Source organism: Bos mutus, chromosome 11, assembly GCF_027580195.1.
Source record: "Bos mutus isolate GX-2022 chromosome 11, NWIPB_WYAK_1.1, whole genome shotgun sequence".
Lineage (NCBI taxonomy): Eukaryota > Metazoa > Chordata > Mammalia > Artiodactyla > Bovidae > Bos > Bos mutus.
Genome location: NC_091627.1, coordinates 91,709,691 through 91,734,194, shown reverse-complemented (window position 1 = coordinate 91,734,194; position 24,504 = coordinate 91,709,691). Strand labels below are relative to the sequence as shown.

The following is a 24,504-nucleotide window of genomic DNA, read 5'->3' as shown; positions in this document are numbered from 1 at the left end:
TCGTCCCCTTCTCCTCCTGCCCCAATCCCTCCCAGCATCAGAGTCTTTTCCAATGAGTCAACTCTTCGCATGAGGTGGCCAAAGTACTGGAGTTTCAGCTTTAGTATCATTCCTTCCAAAGAAATCCCAGGGCTGATCTCCTTCAGAATGGACTGGTTGGATCTCCTTGCAGTCCAAGGGACTCTGACAAGTCTTCTCCAACACCACAGTTCAAAAGCATCAATTCTTCGGTGCTCAGCTTTCTTCACAGTCCAACTCTCACATCCATACATGACCACTGGAAAAACCATAGCTGTTTCAAGGTATATCTCAAATCCTCCCTTTTCTATGAACTTCTAAACTGTGGTAATCTCCTTTTTTTAGCAGTCCTGTTTCTTATGACCTATTTGGTAAATAACCAAGCATTGTTCTGTTTTTGGTGGGTGGATGGGCAGGGTGACTTTATTTTGATGTAATTGCAAGCTTATAGAAAAGTTTTCAGATTAGTGTAACGAATTCCCTTATACCCTTTATTCAGATGCATCAGTTGCTTTATATTTTGCCCCATTTGTTTTATCATTGTCTCCATATATATGTTTATAGAGTCAAAATTATATTCAAATGTCATCTTATTTTCTCAACTATTTGAGAATTTATATGTCAGAATTTATTTTCTCTTGAATAATTCCCCTTCTCGAATTTTTTTAGGTTTATATATTGTGATAATAACTTGGTTGATGAATTTTTTGGGAAGTTTTAGAAACTGTAACCCTTCAGTTTTTTAAAACAGGTTGTGCTTATTCCTTTGAATATTAGAGTATGAATCCTCAAACTTGAGTGGACCCAAAGAAGTTTATCGGTGTTGTACAAGTAAGAATGATTTTCCTTTTCACAGTCCTGGAAGATACTGCTCTTTGGTGCAATAAACTTAACATGTACTGGCTTCCTGCTAATGTGGTGCAGTTCCACTAATAGTATAGGTATGTCACTGTTCTTATTTTTATAGTTAATTATTAATTTCACTTTTATTGTTCTCATCTTAAATAAAGGTATGTCTTCCTTAACATGGAATATATTATTCTGAAATACAACTTGAAAGATTTAAATGAGGGAATCTATTCCAAAAGTACCTTGTTATATTCTGTTTTGGCCCTGTCGCTTGGCATGTGGGATATTAATTCCCCAACCAGGGATTGATCCCCTGCTCCCTGCAGTGGCAGTGCAGAGTCTTAACCACTAGACTGCCAGGGAAGTCCCTCAAAAGTACCTTGTAAACTATAAAATTTGGTTCAATTGTTAGGCATTATTTAAAATGAGCTTTTTCAAAAGATTTAAATCTATTTGAAAAACGGAGGTTTCTTTTTATTTTTTAATTGAGGTATAGTTGATTTATGTTATTAGTTTCAGGTGTACAGCATAGTGATTCAGTATTTTTATAGATTATACTCCACTCAAAATTACTATAGGGACTTCCCTTGGTGAGGAAGCTATAGATTAATACATTTGTTTGTTTTATTTTTTAGATTTCATATATAAGTGATACCATATAGTATTTGTCTTTCTCTGGCTTATTTCCCCAAGCAGAATATACTCTAGGGGTTATCCGTGTTGCTGCAAATGGCAGATGCACTCCTTTTTATGGATGAGTAATCCTCCTTCCTGCCTCTGTGTCTGTTGATGGCCCCTTGGGTTGCGTCCATGTCTTGGCTGCTGTAACTAGTGCTGCTGTGAACACTGGGTGCATGTATCTTTGTGAGGTATTTTTAGTGATAGATTAGTTCTTCAATTTATGTAGTGTATAAATAAGATTTTGAGGTTTATTGAGTTTTTCTTAAAAGGTAAAACCTCTTAATATCTTTCTTGTGTTTTTAAAAACCTCTTATATTTTTATGTACCATTATTTGTTGTATTTCCTAACCATGGATTCAGTAACATTTTAATCAGTCTTTCTGTTGTTTTGCAGCTTTAACTGCCTATACTTACCTGACCATTTTTGATCTTTTTAGGTAAGTTTTAAAAACTCTCCTTAATGTTTTAAAGCTTATATAGAATTTGTCAATCAACTATACTTCATTTAAAAAAAAAAAAGAAAGAGATGTCCAGAAAACTTCCCCGTTGTTTTACTTCTGACCTTAATTTGTGGTTACATGGGTGGTTTTTTTTTTCTATTTGTTAAAATGTACATATGTGCTTCATGCACATTTCTGTATAAATGTCCTATTTGGAATAAAACAGTAAAAATAAAAGAAGAGTTTATTGCACTGAATTTATGAAATTTTCTTTAATTAAAGGAAAGTAATCTGTGAAATTGGAGAAGGAAATGGAAACCCACTCCAGTGTTCTTGCCTGGAGAATCCCAGGGACGGGGAAGCCTGGTGGGCTGCCGTCTATGGGGTCGCACAAAGTTGGACACAGCTGAAGCAACTTAGCAATAGTAGCAGCAATCTGTGAAATAAGTAAAATTATCAACATGGATCATGTATACAAATAAAAACAATTAGAAGATATGCTGGAAGAAGATATCCCATTTACATAGCAACAGAAAAATACCCAGATGTTAGGTCAGTTGCCTACCTATAGATGAGTCAGCTATAGGTTCCTGCTAGGGAGCAGGAACATGTAAGAGCATACCAGTTCCCACTGGAACTGTGTAGATGGGAAAAGAAATGAGGGGTTAATAACTGCAAAGCAAGTATGTGATTGTGAGATCGAGAGACAACCTGTCGGCTCCTGCTTTTGGGGACCTTTCTTATTTCCAGTGTGTGTGTGCTTAGTCACTCAGTGGTGTCCGACTCTTTGAGACCCATGGACTGTAGCCTGCCAGGCTCCTCTGTTCATGGGATTCTCCAGGCAAGAATACTGGAGTGGGTTACCATGTCCTTCTCCAGAGGATCTTCCCAACCCAGAGATAAAACCCAGGTCTCCCGCATTGTAGGCAGATTCTTTACCGTCGGAGCCACCAGGGAAGTCCCATGTTTCCAATAAAGATTACAAAGTGCTTGGACAATGATGTCTCCAATATCTGTGCCATAGGTGTGTTATAGGATGTCTTTTCATCAGTCACATAACTAAATCTTCTTGATGGATCTAAAACAGATAGTTGTTACCTGAATTTCACACTGTAGTAAATTGTCTTAGAGTGAATTTCCACTATACCTGGAAAGCAACCATAACTTTACCTCATCTAGAATATTGTCAAGGTGTTATTAATATTTAGTTTAACTTTTAACATAGATTAAATAAAGTTTATCAAAGTTGAAATGTTTATGCCTGCTACTACTACTAAGTCACTTCAGTCGTGTCCGACTCTGTGTGACCCCATGGACTGCAGCTTACCAGGCTTCTCCGTCCATGGGATTCTCCAGGCAAGAACACTGGAGTGGGTTGCCATTTCCTTCTCCAGTTTATGCCTAGAACCAAGTAAATATTCTTAATTATTACTATGTTATTTTTTGCAGGCTCAGTTATGGAAACCATTTAGGGTGGATAACTTACTGAGTAGAGAAAATATGAGTTTAAAGTATTCTATTTAACTGTCTTAATGGTATATCATAACTTCTTCTGTTTCTCCCCATGTTAAAACTCACATGTTAGGGTGTTTATTGTGATTAGATTATAAATCATTAGAATAATTTGTTGTTAGCCTGTGAACACTGTTACTTTTAACAACTCAGGTATTCTGAAAACCAAATTTCTTTTTGTATGTCTTCTAGCTCTTGTTCTAATGCTGTATTTATTTGCCTTTTTACTTAGTTTGATAACTTGTTTAGTAAGTTACTGGGTGATGATGAGGAAACCTAGCCCTGCCTATTCATTTGGGTAAGTTCAATTTACTTTATTTTCTGCTAACTTATTGCTATTAAAATTAGTAGTTAAACTACTAAAGAGCTAGCTTGAATATTTGTAGAAAATAAGTATTGCCTGTTTAGTGTGATAATGATAAATAGTAAAATTAGATTTTAAAAAGCATCTTCTAAGAGGATTCTAGATAAGAAACATAGATGATTAAATTTAAATCATATTACAGTAAAATGTTCACATTAGGTTCTTTGCTATTTTACAAAACAAATCTTAACATAAAATGTTCATTTTAAGGTCTTTGGTAATTTCTTATTTCAGTTAGAGAAAGTACAAAGGATTTTTGTGTATGTATCTTCTAGATGTTAAAGTAAGTGGGATACACTTTAACGTTAATGCAGTGGTAGAGGTATATTTTTCCCATAAGACTAGATTTGTGATAGCAACAAACTGACAAAGATTTTGAGATTTCTGTGTCTATAGTTTAGAAATTGCTGAAAGCTGGAAAATAATCTTTTACATCAGAGGATTTTTTTTTAATATTTATTCATTTATTTCACTGGGCCAAGTCCTAGTTGTAGTATGTGGGATCTAGTTTCCTGACCAGGGATCGAACTCAGGGCACCTGCATTGGGGGTGCAGAGTCTTAGCCACTGAACTACCAGGGAAGTCCCGGATGTTTTTATTATATTAGGAAAAGAAATGAATTCCTTTCAGATTCAAGGAAAGAACTAGAAAGAAAAATTTAACCTTGGTGAAGAAACTCTTGAACCAAACTTAAACTTTCTTTTCCATACCATTCATTGGGATTATATTCTTTTGAACAAAATCAGGTTTTATTTACTTAAATAATAAGACAGAGTGAACATGAAATTTTAATGCAAAATGAAAATATTTGTGTGTCACTGAAATTTAATAGAGTTGGACTGTTACTATGATAACCATTTGTAGAGAATACATATCTGTATATGGAAATCTTAACTCTTGAGTCAGGCTTTTGGTGGTGACAGAAATCCAATTCAAACTAATTTGGTGGGAAAATGATAATATACCTGTGTGGGAAGACTGAGGTAAGCTGGCACAGGGACACTCAGGACATTGTCTTTCTCTTACCTCAGTGGCCTGCTTTTCTCTGCATGTCAGGTTCGGTTTCTCAGACCATTTTTCTCCACTCTGCTGGAATGATAACTTCTAGCAAGACTTGGAACCTTCTCACCTTCCTCCTAGACAGGAAAGGACTCTTCCCCAGCTCTTGTTCTGAAAATTAATGAGAAAGAGCTGTTGGTTTTTCCGCCTTGGTATAGATGTTAGTCTTTTTAGTTCAGCTCCTGTGGCCAGGATACAAGGTTTAATAAAGACATGACAGCTCCCATTTTGGTCTCATTGCTTAGAGAATAGGAAACGAGAGAGCAATTAAATATAATTACAGTCAGTTGCATGGCTTGAAGTATCATCTATATCTGATAATTCCAAAATTCAGTTCTGTAGCACTGAGATTTATCTCATGTCAGTGTTCCCTTCATGCCAACTTCACATGGGTGCCTAATTGATGTCTTAAATTCAAGCTAAATTTCCTGTTTTGTTTTCTTTCCCCAACATCTGTTCCTCTGTAGTTTTTCCCATCTTAGTAAATACACAGCCACTTAGTTGCTCAGGCAAAATCCTCGATTATTCTCTCATCACCCATATTTATCCATCAGGAGGTTATGTCAGGATAACTTACAAACACATCCAGAATCTGCCTCCACCCCCATTTCTATCTCCAGTACTACCATCCTAACCAAGCTACCTTCATTTCTTGCCTTCAGCAACATCCTGCATCCTAATCCTAACTAGTCTGCATACTTCGCTTTTCCCAACCCTTGGAGTCCATTCTTTGTGTAGCAACCAGTGTTTGTTTGTTTTTTTTAAGCCTAAATCATGCTATCATTCTACTCCTTAAAACCATCCAGTTGTTTCCTATCACATTGAGAGTAAAATCCTGACTCCTTTCCCTTGTTTATAAAGGCTGTGTATGACTTAGACCCAACCTACTTCTTTTCAAGTTACCACTGTCATGCACTCTGTCTTTGTGTCTATAATTTGAATATAACTTATTCTTGCTTTAGGATCTTTATACAGACTATTCTCTCTCCTTGAGATGCTCTTCACCTGATTCTTTCAAGATAAGCCCAGTTTTGTTATTCCAGTCTTAATATTACCAAGTGCTAATATCATTAAGTGACTGGGCGCAGTCTACAATGAATTCTGAAATAGATCACCTAGTTAGTCTTTTGTCACATCAGACTGGACTTCCCTGGTGGCTCAGACGGTAAAAATTCTGCCTGCAATGCAGGACACCCAGGTTCATTCCCTAGGTTGGGAAGATCCCCTAGAAAAGGGAATGGCAAGCCACTCCCAGTCTTCTTGCCTGGAGAATTCCATGGACAGAGGAGCCTGGCAGGCTGCAACCCAGTCCATGGGGTTGCAGACAGTCGGACACGACTGAGTGACTAACATTACACACCAGACTACTATAATTCTCTGTATAGAACTTATCAGTTATTTGTTTTTTTGTCTCCCCCTTTAAATATAAATTTCTTGGTAGCATGGACTGTTATCTTATTCTTTTCTTATATCCTTGTACAGTTTGATGAATTTTAACAGATAAATATACTTGTATAACTACTATCTGGATCATGATATAAACCATTATAAGTTCCCCCAAAGCCTCCATTCATGACTTAAGGTTGAGTCAAATGCCGAGAAAAGTAACCAGTATTCTGATTGCTGTCATTTCAGATTATTATTGCCAGTTTTGAAATCATATAAATGGGATTGTAATATGTATCATCATATAGCAGTAATTCATTCTTGTTCTTTGCTCTAATATTCCAATATGCCAATATACGTTTATATGTTCAACTATTGAAAGAAATTTAGATAATTTTTACCTTTTTGTTATTATGAATAAAACTACATATGCTCATTTTGTACTTTTCTTTTGGTATACATGTGTGCTCATTTATGTTGGGCATATGTCTTTGAGTGAAATTACTGTCATAGGACTTGCATATATTTGTCATTAGAAGATAGGATAATTCCAAGCAGTTCTCCAGAGTGGTTTTGCATTTCTACTGGCAGTATACATTTCTACTGGCAGTATATCTGAGTTCTAGTTGCTTCAGGTCCTTACCAACTGTTGGTATTGCCTTTTTTTTAAAAGCCATTCTAGGATGTGCAGTGGTATCTCATTGTAGGTTTAAGTTATTTTCTTGATGAGTATTTGAGCACTTTTTCTTATGTTTATTAGCCATTCAGATTACCTCTTTTCTGAAATGCTTGTTAAAGTGTTTTATCCATTTTTATATTGGGTTGCTTATTTTTTCTTATTGATCCATAGGAGTTCTTTCTCTTTCATTCTCTTAAAGCTATCTTCTGATGCATGGAATGTTTTTAATTTCAATGATAAATTCAGTTGATCAGTCTTTTCCTTTATGGTTAGTACTTTCTGTGTACTTGTCAAGAAATCTTGGCCCAAGATCATGAGATACTCTTCGCTGTCATTAGGAGTTTTACAATTTGACCTTTCACATATAGGCTTAACAATCAAACTAGAATTTGCTTTTTGTATATGGTTTGAAGTAGAGGTCAAGGCACATTGGTTTCTATACAGCTATTCAATTTGATAAAACATTAATTGAATCAGTTTTTTTCTTTTTATTGCTTTTATGTGCTACTTTTTCATTAATCAAGTAACTGTATATGTTGGTCTGTTTCTAGATTCTCCTTTCTCTTCAAAGTGTATTTGTCTGTCTTTGCATCGGTTCTGTACTGTGTTAATTACTGTAGTTTGAAATCTTGCAGTGGAATACTGTAGTGGAAATCTTCCTACTTTGTTCTTTAGACCTTTGCTTTCCTTCACCTTTTGCATTTCTATGTGCACTTTAGTATCAACTTATCAATATCTACAGATAACATTGCTGCATTTACATACTGTTTTTTCCATACCCTCCTATAACCCACTTTTCTTCATTTATTTCCTTTCATGTCAGTAAATACATTTGTTATATTTTTAGTAATACATAATGGTCTTTTGTTGATTCCAACATTTTTCCATTACCAATAGCAACATGATGTATGTCCTTAATTATTTTATTATTTCCTGAATTTTGTACCTCCTGGAATTAAACCAGCTGATTTGAGGAGAAAAAAAGTAATGTGATGAACATCCTTAATTATTTATTATCTTTTCTGAACATAATTATTTCCTTGAGAAATTTTAGTGTACGTACATACTACAAATGTTGAATGCCATTAAACTGTGTATAGTGGTAAAAACCAAGATAAATAAGACAGCAGTCCATGGCCTCCAGCTGATAGTTTAGGGATAATAAGACATATTCAATTAACTGCAATTATATGTAAATGTGACAGGCAGTATCAGTTCAGTTCAGTCACTCAGTCGTGTCTGACTCTTTGTGACTCCATGAACCGCAGCACCCCAGGCCTTCCTGTCCATCACCAACTCCCGGAGTCACCCAAACCCATGTCCATTGAATTGGTGATGTCATCCAACCATCTCATCCTCTGTCGTCCCCTTCTCCTTCTGCCGTCAATCTTTCCCAGCATCAGGGTCTTTTCAAATGAGTCAGCTGTTCGCATCAGGTGGCCAAAGTATTGGAGTTCCAGCTTCAACATCAGTTCTTCAAATGAACACCCAGGACTGATCTCCTTTAGGATGGACTGGTTAGATCTCCTTGCAGTCTAAGGGACTCTCAAGAGTCTTCTCCAGCACCACAGTTCAAAAGCATCAATTCTTTGATGCTCAGCTTTCTTCACAGTCCAACTCTCACATCCATACATGACCACAGGAAAAACCATAGCCTTGACTAGACGGACCTTTGTTGGCAAAGTAATGTCTCTGCTTTTGCATATGCTATCTAGGTTGGTCATAACTTTCCTTCCAAGGAGTAAGCGTCTTTTAATTTCATGGCTGCAATCACCATCTGCAGTGATTTTGGAGCCCAGAAAAATAAAGTCTGACACTGTTTCCACTGTTTCCCCATCTGTTTCCCATGAAGTGATGAGACTGGATGCCATGATCTTAGTTTTCTTAATGTTGAGCTTTAAGTCAACTTTTTCACTCTCCTCTTTATCGTAGTGATTAAAGTCATGAACACTAGAGCCAGAGTGTCTGAGTTTGGAAATCTGACTCCTCCACTTGCTAGCTATATGACTCTAAACAGTTACTCTTACTTTTGGGCTTCAAGATCCTTATCTCTTACTTATTTATTTTTTTAAAGAGGGATAGAATGACCCCTCATAAGGATTTAGATGAGATAATGTGTTAAGTACTTTGACTGGTGTCTAACATAAGATGGGTCAATTAAGTGTTAGCTGTTATTATGATAATGAATATTTCTAGAGAAAAAAAGCCATAAAGAATATATGTTTTATAAATAGGTACTCTTTCTAAAATCTAAGATATTCACTGTTTATTATCATTCTAGAAACTAGATTTTTTAAACAGTGTTTGGCTTATAGTAGTTACATTTGTAGTGAGTGAGTGAATGTGTTTTACAGATGCTAGTTTGTGAATTGAAAAAATTATGCTAATTTAATTAATTTTCCAATTTCAGATTTGAAAGATTAGAAGTCCTGGCTGTATTTGCCTCCACAGTCTTGGCACAGTTGGGAGCTCTCTTTATTTTAAAAGAAAGGTACATTTGTATATGATGTTTCTGTCACTGCGAATTCTACCTGTGCTACCTTTGGAAATATGAAAGAATCCAGTGAGACATTCTGGTTAAAAGGGTATACAAATTAATATGAACAATGCTGGATAGTACAGTTTCTTTGTGTTTCAGACTTTTCTCCCTCTTTATACCCTTCTTTTATTACCTTTGATACTACTAAATCCAGTCATAAGTAGATGTGAATAAAAGGAAGGGATTCAGTCAGACATATTCAGGTTTGTTAGAGAAGGATTGGACATTGCACCTTGAGGATAACTTGTGGGTCTGCTTGTCTCATCACTACTAGTAATCAACAGGTCATATTTAAAAGTTTTGTGAATTTATTAGATTAATTATGTATTTAATAAAGTTTTTTAACTTAATTCTTTAATACATTAACATTATTTCTTTCTTTTAGCGCAGAACGCTTTTTGGAGCAGCCCGAGATACACACGTAAGATTCTACTTTTGACATACAATATACTATTAAGTTTGATTCCCAGTGATTAATTGGTATATTATGAAATAATGATTACTTTGGCCCATACTAGAGTTCAGAGTGTGGTAATATATATTTCACAAGCAAAATCCCCAAGTCCCAAGACTCCTTCTTTTCACCCTTAACTGTTCCCAAGCCCCTACGTTTTTATACGGAACAAAAAGGCCTCTCTACTTTGATGTCGGGTCCCTCAGTATTTCCAAATCCAGGCAAACATGCTAAACCAGCCCTGTCTTGTCTTCTATAATTTAGATCCCCCAAATTTTTTAGTAGCATCTCTAGAAGAGATGGAAGTGTTATTAGCTGCAACAAAGATGCTAACTGTGTGGATCTGTTCTGATCAGTTTCATTCAGGACAGTTTGACTTAGCCAGCAGACTATAAACCAAATATCTGTAGCATTTCTAAAGATTTATAACAGCAATTACCTGTAAGAAGATATTGTTAATGCTAAGGGTCTTTTTTGGAGGGGTGGGGATCCCATGTAAGATGGAGCAACCATATGCAGAACATGGGTCATAAAGCTAGAAACCAAGTTCAAATTCTGACTGCAAATACTGAAGCAGACCACTCTGCTCCCTCATCTCCTAGTCACACTACATGCTGAAATTACATATTAATATTACCAAGAAAAAAATAACAATGAGTGTTATTCTTTTTAGGGGAAGATTATTAGTTGGTACTTTTGTGGCTCTTTCCTTCAACCTGTTCACAATGCTTTCAATTCGGAATAAACCTTTTGCTTATGTTTCTGAAGGTATGTTTTTGTTTACCATTAATAAAAATCCAATTAATTTCTGATAGCAACAAGTCTTTTGTTTGTTTCATTGATTCATAAATCAATGAGAAAGTGTATCCTGAGGGAAAGAGAGAACTACCTCCCCCTAAAGTTCTAAAGTCTTCAGAAACTTATAAAGCAGAAAATTAAGAAATAGAATCTAACTTTTAAGTTTTAAAATAACATATTCCTTAAAAACAAGCAGAACTGACATATTAAATTACATGAGATAAAAAATTACATTTACCAGATAACATGAATGAAATTTTAAGTGTATAAACTACCTAAGAATGCATTTTAGAAGCATCAGCGTACATATAGTTGATGTGCTCATTGCAAATAATTGTATTTTGTTAATTGACTTCATTCCCAGGAACTCTCTGGGGCGATGATGGGTGGGCATATATTTGAAAGTATCCAAATTTTAGTCCTTTTGATAAATTCTTTTACTTTCAAGTCTAAAAATTCAGATAGAATTTTCATTTTAGTGGTCTAAAGTATTGACATTTTTCACTAATTTCAGTGTTTTGGAGTCCTACTCCCCCACACCAGGTTAACCGCTGTTGGATGGCTGGAGGAGTTTTACCTCACTTTACACTGAGATAAAAACAAAAGCGGGCTGTGTACACACACCTGCACTTTGAAGGAAAAATAGGGGAAGGTCTTTTTAAGTCTCACTGACTTGAATACCAAGATAACCAGGGGAAGAAAGCTTTCTGAAATACCCATTCAAGCTTAAACAACTTCCTAAGTGTCATGAAGTATGAATTTATTTGTATGAATTAGAGTTTAAGAATTACTGCATAAACTGGAAAATTAAATAATGATATTTATGATCATCAGAATTATTTTGAAAAAACTTTATTAAAATACTATTATGCTCATTCTTGAAATTTTAAGAAGGTACAAAGATTTACAAACTATGTTTCCCTGAAGAGCAGAAAGATACAAGAAGGAAACAGTACTGGTAATCTCATGAGCCAGAGATAACATCTATTAACATTTCTGTTTTGTTCCTTTATTTTTTTTTCTGTGCACATATGTATGTTTTTTTACATACTTAGAATTGTATCAGTTAAAAATTTTATGCTTGGCTTTTTTCACTTAACTTTATGTCTTGAATATTGCCTGTCATTAAATAATCTTTGAAAAATAATTTTTGAATGCTTGCATAACATTTTGTCATGAATATTTAAAAAAATTAGTCTAATGTACATTTTCAACTTTTCCTTTTAACTATAACCACCTTTTTTCTATCAGATTTCTTGTATGCATTTCTAATCTTCTCAGAGAAAAAATTATAAGTGTTTGATATATATTGCCAAGTTTATTTCCAGAAAAATCATCTAGTTTGTATTTTTATTAGCTGGAAATGAAAGTTCGCAGAAATATCAAGATTTACAACATGAGTTGAAATTTGAGTGAAAAAAAATATTAAAGCACTTTCTGCCAGGCAGTGTGCTCAGTACTTTACACAGAGCCCATTTAATTCTTCCTATAACCATATAAGGTAAATCGTTTTATTCTCCCCACTTTACACTGAGGCACTGAGATTCAGTCACTTGTCTCAGGCTATATATCTAGTCAAGGGCAGGGTTGAGGTTGAAGCCAAGTATCCTGGCATCAGAGTCTGCTTTAACTGCTGTTCTAGGCCACTGTTTATATGGCTTGCCAATCTTTTCTACATCATGGTGCACATAAATGAGAATTTCTGTAGCACCCTGGGGTAAATGTAAGAGTATGCTTGCACCTGGAGGCTACATGTCCAGGGTCAGTCACTGACTGGCATCTGCATGTAGCCAGATACCTGGCCTCTCTGAAAGCTAAGAGAGTTAGTAATTGGTGGACCTGCAACTCATTCTCAACACACTGGTTAGGAAGCTTTGCTTTGCAGTGTAATAAGCCTTTAAAACTTCAAATTAATAGTAACGATGACATGTGTAAGTTCATTGATTCCATCAGATCAGCTATGTATTGTAGTTGAAACTACTTTTCATTTAGTATCCTAAAGGCATAAAAAAGAAAAAAGTTCTAGGTATAATGTATCCCTTTGTACTGTTACATAGTCATCATGAAATTTATTTTTTAAATTTAAGAATCAAGTATTTCTGGTAATTTAATAATTATTTCTGGTAATTTTAATAATTTAAGTATTTTCTTTTTAAAGCTGCAAGTACTAGTTGGCTTCAAGAGCATGTTGCAGATCTTAGTAGAAGGTAAGATGTTTGGGGTTTCATAAAATACATATTGTTAAAGGAATGCACAGGAAACACATCTGTTATGGGAACTTAACATTATTCGTTGCTGAGGTTACTATATGAATCTCACAGATCAGATTCTTCTTTTCCCTTGGCTTTTTCTTATTTTTTAATTGATGATACAAAAGAAAACTTTACAAGTGAGAGATTTGTTCCCAAATCCTCTTTGTTAAATGATTTATGATACTAAAATGCAAGTCATCTTTTATTCAGTTTTCATTATTATTACATAAGTTTTGGTAATGAGTACTCTTTGTTTGTTTTTTCATAGCTTGTGTGGAATTATTCCAGGACTTAGCAGTATCTTCCTTCCCCGAATGAATCCATTTGTTTTGATTGATCTTGCTGGAGCATTTGCTCTTTGTATTACTTATATGCTAATTGAAATTAAGTAAGTATTTTTTATTGCTCTCAAGTGGATTTCCATTCCTGGGGTTTGATTTTTAAGGGCATTAGGACGCATGCGGATTAAGTTTATAGCATGTTTATGACCTGTGCAACTTTGGTCAAGTCTTGTCCTCAAGTGTCTTCATCTGAAAAAATTAAGGGGGGTTGGATTCAATAAGAAATCTTCACTACAATCTATAATGCAGATGGGAAAGCTATTTAAATTCCCTTCTGCTGGCCAGATGAGTGAAACAGAAGAGGAGAGTAAGAGACTCATAAATCACAGGTACTGTTGCTGAATGAGGAAAGAGGAGTAGATGTGAACCAATTTGTTTTTTTTTAAAGCAAGCCTATTAAGAAATAGTCTTTAGCAAGCTTAAGTTTAATGTTATGACATTATTCTTTGACTCCCTACCCTTTTGCCTACTCTCCTAGGACATCACATACCATTGTTTGTATTTTCTACCTTTGTGTGATTCCTTCACTTTATTTCTAGCCCAGATCTCTATATCTCAAAGCCTATCTTCTGTTCATGTCCACCTCGACTGAACCTGTTTTCCCCATCTGCTAAACTGCTTTTTTTTTTGTATTTCCTGTGAGACTGACTGCTACCACCATCTATTCCATTGCATTCTACTTTTTTGTGTGTTCATTTTAATTTATTTATGTATGGCTGTGCTGGGTCTTTATTGCTTCGCAGGCTTTTCTCTGGTTGTGAGTGGGGGCTGGTTGTGGTGCTCAGGCTACTCACTGCATTGGCATCTCTTGTCGTGGAGCACGGGCTCCAGGGCGCACAGGCTTCAGTAGTTGCGGCACATAGGCTCAGTAGCTGTGGTGCATGGTCTTAGTTCTTCTGCAGCATGTGGGATCTTCCTGAATCAGGAATCAAATCCGTGTCTCCTATGTTGGCACGCAGATTCTTTACCTCTGAACCACCAGGAAAGCCCTGCTTTCCACTCTTAAATTGCATAAAAAACATACGTAAAATAAAATTTACCATTTTAGCCATTTTCAAGCATACAGTTTAGTATTTTCACAGGCATTTGGTGCATTCACTTTGTTGTACAACCATCATCATGATTCATCTACAGAACTTTTTCATCTTCCCCAGCTGAACCTGTACTCATTAAATAACTTCTACCAATTTGGCCTCCTTCCAGCCCCTGGCAACCACTATTCCACTTTTGGTCACTATGAAGTATTCTGAGTACTTGATTTAAATGAAATCATACATATTTGTCCTTTTGTATCTGGCTTATTTCACTTAGCGTAATGTCCTCAAGGTCCATCCATGTCAGAAATGGCAGGATTTCCTTCTTATGACTGAATAATATTCCACTAGTGTACATACTTCTGTATATATATATATGTATATGCCACACGGGGCCTCCCTGACAGCTCAGTTGGTAAAGAATCCACCTGCAATGCAGGAGACCGCAATTCAATTCCTGGGTTGGGAAGATCCTCTGGAGAAGGGATAGGCTATCCACTCCATTATTCTTGGACTTCCCTTGTGGCTCAGCTGGTAAAGAATCCGCCTGCAATGCAGGAGACCAGGGTTTGATTCCTGGGTTGGGAAGATCCCCTGAAGAAGGCAAAGGCTACCCACTCCGGTATTCTGGCCTGGAGAATTCCATGGACTATATAGTCCATGGGGTTGCAGAGAGTCGGGCACAACTGAGCAACTTGCACTTTCACTTTCTATATGCCACATTTTCTTTATCCATTTATCTGTCAATAAGCACGTAGGTTGTTTCCATGTCTTGGCTGTAGTAAATGATAGTCTTATCTCCTACTCTTGTTTAATCTTTCTTTTTTATCTTTCCCTTCTTCCCATTCTGTTCCCTAAATTGAGGCCCTTATCTTCATTTCCTTGACCTAATTAGAATAGTCTCCTGATCTCAAAATTTTTCTTCTCATACATCTTTAATTACCTGCTATTTTGCTACTGATCATATCAGATCAGTCAGTCGCTCAGTCGTGTCCGACTCTTTGTGACCCCATGAACCGCAGCACGCCAGGCCTCCCTGTCCATCACCAACTCCCGGAGTTCACTCAGACTCATGTCCATTGAGTCAAGTGATGCCATCCAGCCATCTCATCCTCTGTCGTCCCCTTCTCCTCCTGCCCACAATCCCTCCCAGCATCAGAGTCTTTTCCAATGAGTCAACTCTTCGCATGAGGTGGCCAAAGTACTGGAGTTTCAGCTTTAGCATCATTCCTTCCAAAGAAATCCCAGGGCTGATCTCCTTCAGAATGGACTGGTTGGATCTCCTTGCAGTCCAAGGGACTCTCAAGAGTCTTCTCCAACACCACAGTTCAAAAGCATCATTTCTTCGGGGCTCAGCTTTCTTCACAGTCCAACTCTCACATCTATACATGACCACAAGAAAAACCGTAGCCTTGACTAGACGAACCTTTGTTGGCAAAGTAATGTCTCTGCTTTTGAATATGCTATCTAGGTTTGGTCATAACTTTCCTTCCAAGGAGTAAGCATCTTTTAATTTCATGGCTGCAGTCACCATCTGCAGTGATTTTGGAGCCCAGAAAAATAAAGTCTGACACTGTTTCCCCATCTATTTCCCATGAAGTGATGGGACCGGATGCCATGATCTTTGTTTTCTGAATGTTGAGCTTTAAGCCAACTTTTTCACTCTTGACTTTCACCTTCATCAAGAGGCTTTTTAGTTCCTCTTCACTTTCTGCCATAAGGGTGGTGTCATCTGCATATCTGAGGTGATTGATATTTCTCCAGCAACCTTGATTCCAGGTTGTGTTTCTTCCAGTCCAGCGTTTCTTATGATGTACTCTGCATATAAGTTAAATAAACAGGGTGACGATATACAGCCTTGACGTACTCCTTTTCCTATTTGGAACCAGTCTGTTGTTCCATGTCCAGTTCTAACTGTTGCTTCCTGACCTGCATACAAATTTCTCAAGAGGCAGATCAGGTGGTCTGGTATTCCCATCTCTTGAAGAATTTTCCACAGTTTATTGTGATCCACACAGTCAAAGGCTTTGGCATAGTCAATAAAGCAGAAATAGACGTTTTTCTGGAACTCTCTTGCTTTTTCCATGATCCAGCGGATGTGATCACTAAAAGCTGCAAATCTAGACATAATATTTTCCTGTTTCAAAATCCTCTCCTTTCTATACCTAACAAAATTAAAAGTTGTTAGTATGATGAAGCCTCTATCAACCTTACTAGCCATCCATCTGCCTATACTTAACTGTTCATAGTTTCTTCACTGCGTTAGGGTTTTCATGCCCTTGCACATGCTGCTGTCACTGTCTACAGTGTCCTGTCCCCCTCATCTTGGCCATCTTTGAAGGCTCAGCTCAGATGTCACCTCTTTTTGATTTAGCCTTTCTGGATTATCCTACCCCTGTAGGCTCACTACTTACTCCTTTGTGCAGCCATGATACCCTGTAGGGCTTCTCCTTTGTACTCAAAGTCATTTCTTGTATTTTTCACATGAGTGTTTCCTGTCATTTCAAAGGCAGGAACTGTGTCTTTATTTGTGTTTCTATTCCCAGCTGATAGGAAAAAGTGAAAAAGAGTACATGATTAGCTTGTAACCTTTGGCATTTTTGGTCTCTCTTGTTAATAGAGCTGTGAACTACTGATGAGCCATTGTACTTCAGTCACAGTGTTCACTGTAACAGATTCTTAAGAATCTCATCTTATGAAATTCCTGGGGAATTTGACATTTTTTAATACTAATTATTGGAAAGTTCATGTTTACAGCAAATTGATAGACTCACAGATGAATTCCATTGGTCTTTATCAGAAATTACTAGTTAAAGGTTTTTATTTGTTGCAGCAGATAAATATATATGACATATTTACAGTTGACAAGTAGATAAAAGTACATTGTAGGGAAATATATTTTTTTCTTCATCATCTCTCTTCACACTAATTAACATAATTATTAGTTATTTTCCCTTCAACTTTGGCAAGAAAGGATTCTGAAAACTTTCTTTTTTCCTTTGAGATGCTCTCATTGCAGTAGTGGCCAGCTGTGTTAAAATAGTCCTGTTGCTTGAGATAATTAAAGTTTGGTGGATTAAATTGTAAGAAGCCTAGTGAAGGATACATTTAAGATTTAGAATTGCTTTTTCTTTTTAGTAATTACTTTGCTGTAGACACTGCGTCAGCCATTGCCATTGCTCTGATGACGTTCGGCACTATGTATCCCATGAGCGTGTACAGTGGGAAAGTGTTACTCCAGGTAATGGTCATCTTTCAGTATGCATGCTTAGAATTAGCCATGTTCTTTTACCAGATTATAAAAATAAACGTGTTCATCTGCCAGATTATGAAATTTTTAGGAGGGTCCTGTTGGAGATGAAGCCAAATAGTAACCTCTGAAATTTGTATAGTAAGAACCGGATGAAGTTATATTGGTGTACAAAATAGGCACAAATGAGTCGTCATATATTTATATATAAGACAAAAGCATAAATGAGAAACTTTGCCTTTAATAATATTTCAAGTAAAAACAATATTAATTAAAATCTCTTTAGATACTTATTTTCCCCTGATAAATGTATTTTGGCTATTATATAATCCAGTTATGATTGTTTTCTTATTTCCTATTCTTGAATTAGTGAGACTTCTAAATTTCAAACTTAAAATCACTCCTTATTGAAACAATAGGAACACCTGTAGACAACACCTGACTAGAAAGATGGTTTCCCAGGACTAGATGAATATATAGGCTCTACTTCTCATTATGCCTTTCCCACATGTCTTCTCTAAAACATATGGGTTGTATCTCCCTCTCGAGAAGCGACAATAACAATTAGTTTACTAGTGCTATGTCTTATACAAAATTTTACTTTCTTAAAGATTTTTTTGTTGATTTGTTGGTCCTTTAAGGCTTATTTGGTTACAGAAATAGCAGCTTCTTTGCAAAATAAGAAATAAGCATGGATGGATTTCTGATGTTGCTTGATGAGTGAGTCAGTTGAAACCTCTCTTTCCTAAACCATGTGAAGGCACATGTGAAACAAAGCCAAGGCTGGTATAAAATGCATTTTTTTTTTTACTCTCAGGACCACTGTTGGAAGATTTTTTATCTCTCTAGATTCATGTTCTATTTTATTTTTTTTCCCCCAGACAACACCACCCCATGTTATTGGTCAGTTGGACAAACTTATCAGAGAGGTAAGATGGAATAATAAATAAAATCATTTTAATTTATGATTAGAGAATACAAAGAGTGGGTACAAATAATTTCAGGCTCTTTCTAGAATTTTAGGGAAGTTTATGTAACATAGTGACAAAAATAGAAAAATTTGACCACTTGCTCAGTCTGGAAGCCAAATTCACTTGAAATAAATGTAGATGGTAATTGTGATTCTGTATTCAAATCTGGGCTTCCCAGGTGACTCAGTGGTAAAGAATCCAACTGCCAGTACAGGAGACACAGGAGATGCAGGTTTGATCCCTGGGTCAGGAAGATCCCCTGGAGGAGGATATGGCAACCCACTCCATTCTTGCTGAGGAAATTCCTTTGACAGAGGAGGCTATAGTCCATGGGGTTGCAAAGAGTCGAACAAGACTAAGCACGCACACACACACAAAGCCTATTCAAACTTAGGGTTTTGATTAAGTCAGAGGCCACTTTGACATGGTGATTGCTTCACCACATAGTAGGTTTTGATTTTGTATTGTTATAAAATTCCACCTGTTAACTAATGAAGGAATAAGATAATCAAATTATTTGATTGTTGAGAGTAATTAAAACTATTGATTGTCACTATCACAGAGGCCACTTTGATCAGTGTAGCTGACCACTTGTCTCAGCTGCTGAGTCTGTGCCACTGTACCAATGGGCTACACACTGTCCTTGGAATTTCTTTTTGGCTCAAATCCAAATAACATCCTATGTTGTACAGAAATGTGTTGAAAGAGAATCCAGAGGAAGAAATCATTGAGAAGACAAAGATTCTGATACCTCAAGTACTGGATATAAACATATACTATACTAACAAGATGAAAAGAACTACACACTGTTGAACAAGGTGTGGGTGAGGGAAGTAAAGACCTAATTCTAGAGAGATTGGTGCAGATAAGAAACTGGGGAAAAAAAAAAACAGACCCTGGCTCAGTATGGAACAAGAAGAAATGATATCTTGAGTGAATGGTCTGGCACTTCTTTTGGCTAATGAGTGTCTTCATGCAGGGTTTGACCATGTCATTCCTAGGTGTAGAGCAAATCCATAATTTGACTGAGTTGTGTTGGATATGTCAAATACAAAAACCCTATTTCTATGTTTTTGATTAGGTATCTACCTTGGATGGAGTTTTGGAAGTCCGAAATGAGCATTTTTGGACCCTAGGTTTTGGCTCATTGGTATGCTTTCTATGTATTACTTTAGTTATAATTTAAAACATAGTTTATAATTTTTAGGCTCTTTACCAGCTCCCTCATGGCTCAGCTGGTAAAGAATCTGCCTGCAGTATGGGAGACCTGGGTTTGATCCCTGGGTTGGGAAGATCCCTTGGAGAAGGGAAAGGCTACCCACTCTGGTATTCTGACCTGGAGAATTCCATGGACTATATATATTACTTTAGTTATAATTTAAAGCATAGTTTATAATTTTTAAAACTGAGAAAAGTGTTTCTTTAAAATTTTTATGGGTCCTTTGATTCCCATTTCTGTTCAATAAAGTAAAATATGTAGATGGATTCAGTAACCTAATTGAGATTAATTAAGGGGTTTTTTTTTTTTTCATTTTTTTCCTTTCAAACTAAATGATCTTAATACTGGGCTATTCAAAAGAGAAAAATCCATAGTCAGACATTCCTAAATATGAAAATGTTACAAAAGTAAAATGTGCTTTTATTTTCTTTTTTATTACAGTTCTGATTTTGGAGATTTTTGCTGAATATGTTAAAGAGTTATAATAATAGCTGTTTCAGCATAAAATTCCATCTTTTCTAATCCAGTTTTGGACCTTATTACCAAAGAGATTTTATTATGGCATGATTTTATTCCTATGTCAGAAATGATGAAGAAAATATGGGAAAGTACCCAGAAAAAAAAATTGAAACAACCCTAATTGTATCATGTGAAGAAAACTGCCATTGATTTTTTGGTTTAATATTCACATACTTAAACTCTTTAGAAAATGAAGTCATGCTGTTTTATAATTTGTTCTTTTCACTTAATATATCATAAACAGTTCTCCATGTTATTAAATATTACTCTTCTACAGTACCAGTTTTAAATAAAAAACATAGGATTTGACTTTTGTAACATAGATTTTAGAGGCAGATTAGGGTTGGTCCAACAGCTCAATGATATCACTGCTTTGCAGTCTTTAGTTCAGACTTACACGCTTTTAATGGAAAAATGGCTACTTCATCTCTCCCTTCTCCTTCTCTTCCCCTCTCTCACTCATTATTTTGGATATCTAAAACTCATTCTCTAGTAAATTCTTCAGGGAAAAGGCCCTTGCAAACAATATTCCCTAAATTTTTTCATGTTGAAAACAGTTGTGAATATTATTGAAAATCATTTGGCTGGATATAACATCCTGAGCAGATATTTTCTTGAGTTTCTTACCTCTGGCATAAGACGTTACTGTGATAAACCCTGAAGACTCAGTCTTATTTTTTCCCATTGATATGTGACTTGATCTTTTTACCTCTATGCCTAAAATATTTTTTCAGTCCAGTAATTTTACTAGAATGTGTCTTGGTGTTGATGGTCAGTTATTTCAGGGATGCAGTATACCCTTGTATAATGTTATTTTAGAAACAGTTCTTTAAAACTTTCAGGAAAGTTTTCTTTAATTAAAGTTCTTAATATTCTCTTCTCTTGCTTTGATTTTCTTCTTTGGAAATGCCTATTATAAGCATGGTGGAGCTTTACCTTTCTTTCATATTTGTTATTTTCTTTCAGTTACTTAGTATCTCAATTTCCTTTGATTTTTAAAACTTCTCTTTTTATCTTTTTTTTTCATAATATACCTGTATGTTTATTGCTTTTCTAGCTTAATCTTTGTTTCAGAAATTTGGGAGTGGGCATGCTGCATGACTTGCCACATCTTAGTTCCCTGACCAGAGATTGAACCCAGGCCCACAGCAGTCAGAGGACCCAGTCCTAACCACTGGACAACTAGGGAATTCCCTGAAAAAAATTTTTTTTCATGTATTTCTAATTGCCACTCCATTTCTAGGTTTTCTATTTTGATTTATATTCTTCTTAATCAATTCAAAAATTGATTTGAAAAAGAAAGTCATAGTTCTCATCAGTTTTGTAGGTAAATCTTTCCAATCTTTTATGATCTATTCTGTATTCTCCTTTTTTCTTATAATAACTATGTGTAGGATTTGGATTCAGTTCTTTGCTTTTGCTCCTTTTTATGTGAAATTCGTTTTCCTGAATTTTAAAATAAAAAATGGTTTAAGGTAGTGTATCTAAATTCATGGTTCTAGAGTTCCCTCTTCTGATGAGTCTGTAAAGTGAAAGCTTTTTTTCCTCCTGGTTCTGTTCCTCTCCCATTTGTATCTGAACCTTCTTTATCTTCTGTTTCTACTCTGCTGCTCAATTTAGATTCTCTTCCCAGCTGTTTCTTCTTAATGTGGGGCTTTGTGCTGGAAGGGAGCTTTGCTTGGTTACTTTTGAGAGCTCACAGGGTCACACTACTCCAGTCCTTCATATCTTGTTGCAGACCCAGTGCATTCACCCAGTACTGAAATGTGCGAAACACCTTCCATTTCCCGGCTGCCTTTCTCAAATTCACTGTCCTAGATTTCCATGAAGAGCTAGTTACCTATTGTGAGGTTTTTAGGTCAATCAGATGCCCTATTGTATCCTCCTCCACAGATGCTGATACCTTACAGGTCTTACAGTTTGTATTTGGGTTTTCTTAGGGTGTTGTGTTATTTATTTTTTTTTTTTTGGGTAGGTGTTGTCCATAGGTATTTGAATTTGCTGTTTTAGTTTTTGTTTTTATGGGGATATTCGGGACATTTCAAAAAATGCTACCAATGCTTCTGTCTTTCAAGAATCCCAGCATAATTAATAATGACTGCAGAATTTTACAATATATGAATATACCATATTTTATTTAATCAGTCCTCTAATATATGTTTGTTTGTTTGTTTTTTCCTTAGCTGTGCTATGCAGCATACAGGATCAAGGCCATTTTTAATTGGGGATGGAGGGTTTTGATGTTGAGTTGAATGAGTTCTTTTATGTCTTCATCAGACATACTGTTTGCAAATATCTTCTCCCATTCAGTAGGCTGCCTTTGATGGTTTCCTTCACTGCAAAAGCCTTTTAGTTTGATGAGGTCCCGTTTGCTTATTTTTGCTTCTGTGGCCCTTGCCTGAGGAGACAGATCAAAAAAATATTGCAAAGGCTGATGTCAAGGAGCTTATTACTGCTTGTGTTTTCTTAAGTTTACTTGTGTACATGGTATGAGAAAATGTTCTAGTTTTGTTCTTTTGCATGTAGCTATCCAGTTTTCCCAGCACTACTTGTTGAAGGAACTGTCTCTTCCCCTTTGTATTTTCTGCCTCCTTCACTGTAGACTAATTGACTGTATGTGTGTGGATTTATTTCTGGGTTCTCTGTTCTGTTCCATTGATCTGTGTGTCTGGTTTGTGCCAGTACGGTGCTATTTTGATTACTATAGTTTTTGTAGTATAGTTTTGTCAGCTGCTGCTGCTGCTGTTAAGTCGCTTCAGTCATGTCCAACACTCTGTGCGACCCCATAGACGGCAGCCCACTAGGTTCCTCTCTCCCTGGGATTCTCTAGGCAAGAACACTGGAGTGGGTTGCCATTTCTTTCTCCAATGCATGAAAGTGAAAAGTGAAAATGAAGTCGCTCAGTCATGCCCGACTCTTAGCGACCCCATGGACTGGAGCCCACCAGGCTCCTCTGTCAATGGGATTTTCCAGGCAAGAGTACTGGAGTGGGGTGCCATTGCCTTCTCCAGTTTTGTCAGGGGAGTGTGTAATTTCCTCAGTTCTGTCTCGCCGCAGCAAAAATTTGAAGCAGTGGACCAGTGTTACAGCTCAGTTACAGCTCCGTTTTATTTGGCAAGCAAAGGAAAATACATCCTCAAGGCGGGAGGATGGGCCAACCCAAAAGAAGAGAGGAGCTCAATTTTGGCTCCTTTTTAATCTTCTTTCTCCTCCCCTTGAACCTGCCCTGTGTAAATTGGGCTAGCCAGGAGGGCTGTTTGTTTCACCTGAGGTCCTCACTCTGGTCCTTGGACCTTCCTTTGTTCTATTTTTGTGGGCTTTTTCCTTTCTTTGTCTTTTAACCACCACTATTTTGGACTCCTTTTTCCTATTCTAGCTACCTAACATTCCCCCCTCAAGAGATGGGAGGCCCAGTTCTTTAGGAATAGGGGCATCAAGGTCTCTGTGGCACTTCTTGCTGAGCTGGGACATTGAGGGGCATTGGGCCTCCCCCTCTTGCTAATCTCAAGCCTCAGAGTTCTTATAGCAGTATCCATCTAAGGGTGAGTGATATTTTCCACGGTCAGGTGTAGTTTTATATATCCTTGTTGAACTGGCACCGCATGTTGTAGCTTGTTGACCTGGGCAGAGACAAAATGGGTTAGACAATTGATAATACATGGAGCAATCATAAGCAGCATCAATATGATGATAACAGGGATTAGTTGGAGCATTAGCCAACTCCAAATTCCCCCTCGCCAGGAGAAGGATCCACCAAATAGGGATTGGAGCCACCCACCCCAGGAACTCTCTAGCTCATTCTTTGAGATTCTGTAGGAGATTTTTTTTTGAGGACTGTGTTTTTCTTGAGGACTGTGAGACTTTCTTTAACTTAGCTGGAGGTATTTACCCAGAAACAATATGTCTCATTCAAGATGGCTCAAGTCCCTCCTTGTTCAGGGATCAGGAGATCTATCTCCTGTCTGTTTTGGAGTACAACCTCTGCCAAGCTGTGTTGGCTCTTTAGAGCTGACTTGAGAAATCTTATCCCCAGAAACTTGATTTTGGGGGTGTTTATTAGAATGACCCTCATTTGTAGTTCTGAATAGGTATCTGAGATCTCCCAGGGGCTCACAGGTGTATTGAGTGTCCTCTTCTGT

General features: G+C 36.6%; 1 protein-coding gene across 3 annotated transcripts in view; it reads left to right on the top strand.

The window, feature by feature from the left end:
• SLC30A6 (solute carrier family 30 member 6) overlaps nucleotides 1–24,504 on the top strand; it is a 48,750-nt gene that overhangs the window by 9,567 nt on the left and 14,679 nt on the right. The window contains exons 2-12 of one of the 3 annotated variants that reach the window (XM_070379767.1): nucleotides 796–959; nucleotides 1,943–1,985; nucleotides 3,733–3,798; nucleotides 9,399–9,479; nucleotides 9,913–9,948; nucleotides 10,655–10,749; nucleotides 12,938–12,986; nucleotides 13,300–13,419; nucleotides 17,545–17,647; nucleotides 18,538–18,585; nucleotides 19,709–19,777. In XM_070379767.1, coding sequence (XP_070235868.1) covers nucleotides 932–959; nucleotides 1,943–1,985; nucleotides 3,733–3,798; nucleotides 9,399–9,479; nucleotides 9,913–9,948; nucleotides 10,655–10,749; nucleotides 12,938–12,986; nucleotides 13,300–13,419; nucleotides 17,545–17,647; nucleotides 18,538–18,585; nucleotides 19,709–19,777 — 738 coding nt within the window. In that variant the 5' untranslated portion in view covers nucleotides 796–931. Of the gene's footprint in view, nucleotides 1–795; nucleotides 960–1,942; nucleotides 1,986–3,732; nucleotides 3,799–9,398; nucleotides 9,480–9,912; nucleotides 9,949–10,654; nucleotides 10,750–12,937; nucleotides 12,987–13,299; nucleotides 13,420–17,544; nucleotides 17,648–18,537; nucleotides 18,586–19,708; nucleotides 19,778–24,504 lie in introns of those variants that run through there. The other 2 variants (XM_005893007.3, XM_070379768.1) reach the window with 2 other exon arrangements.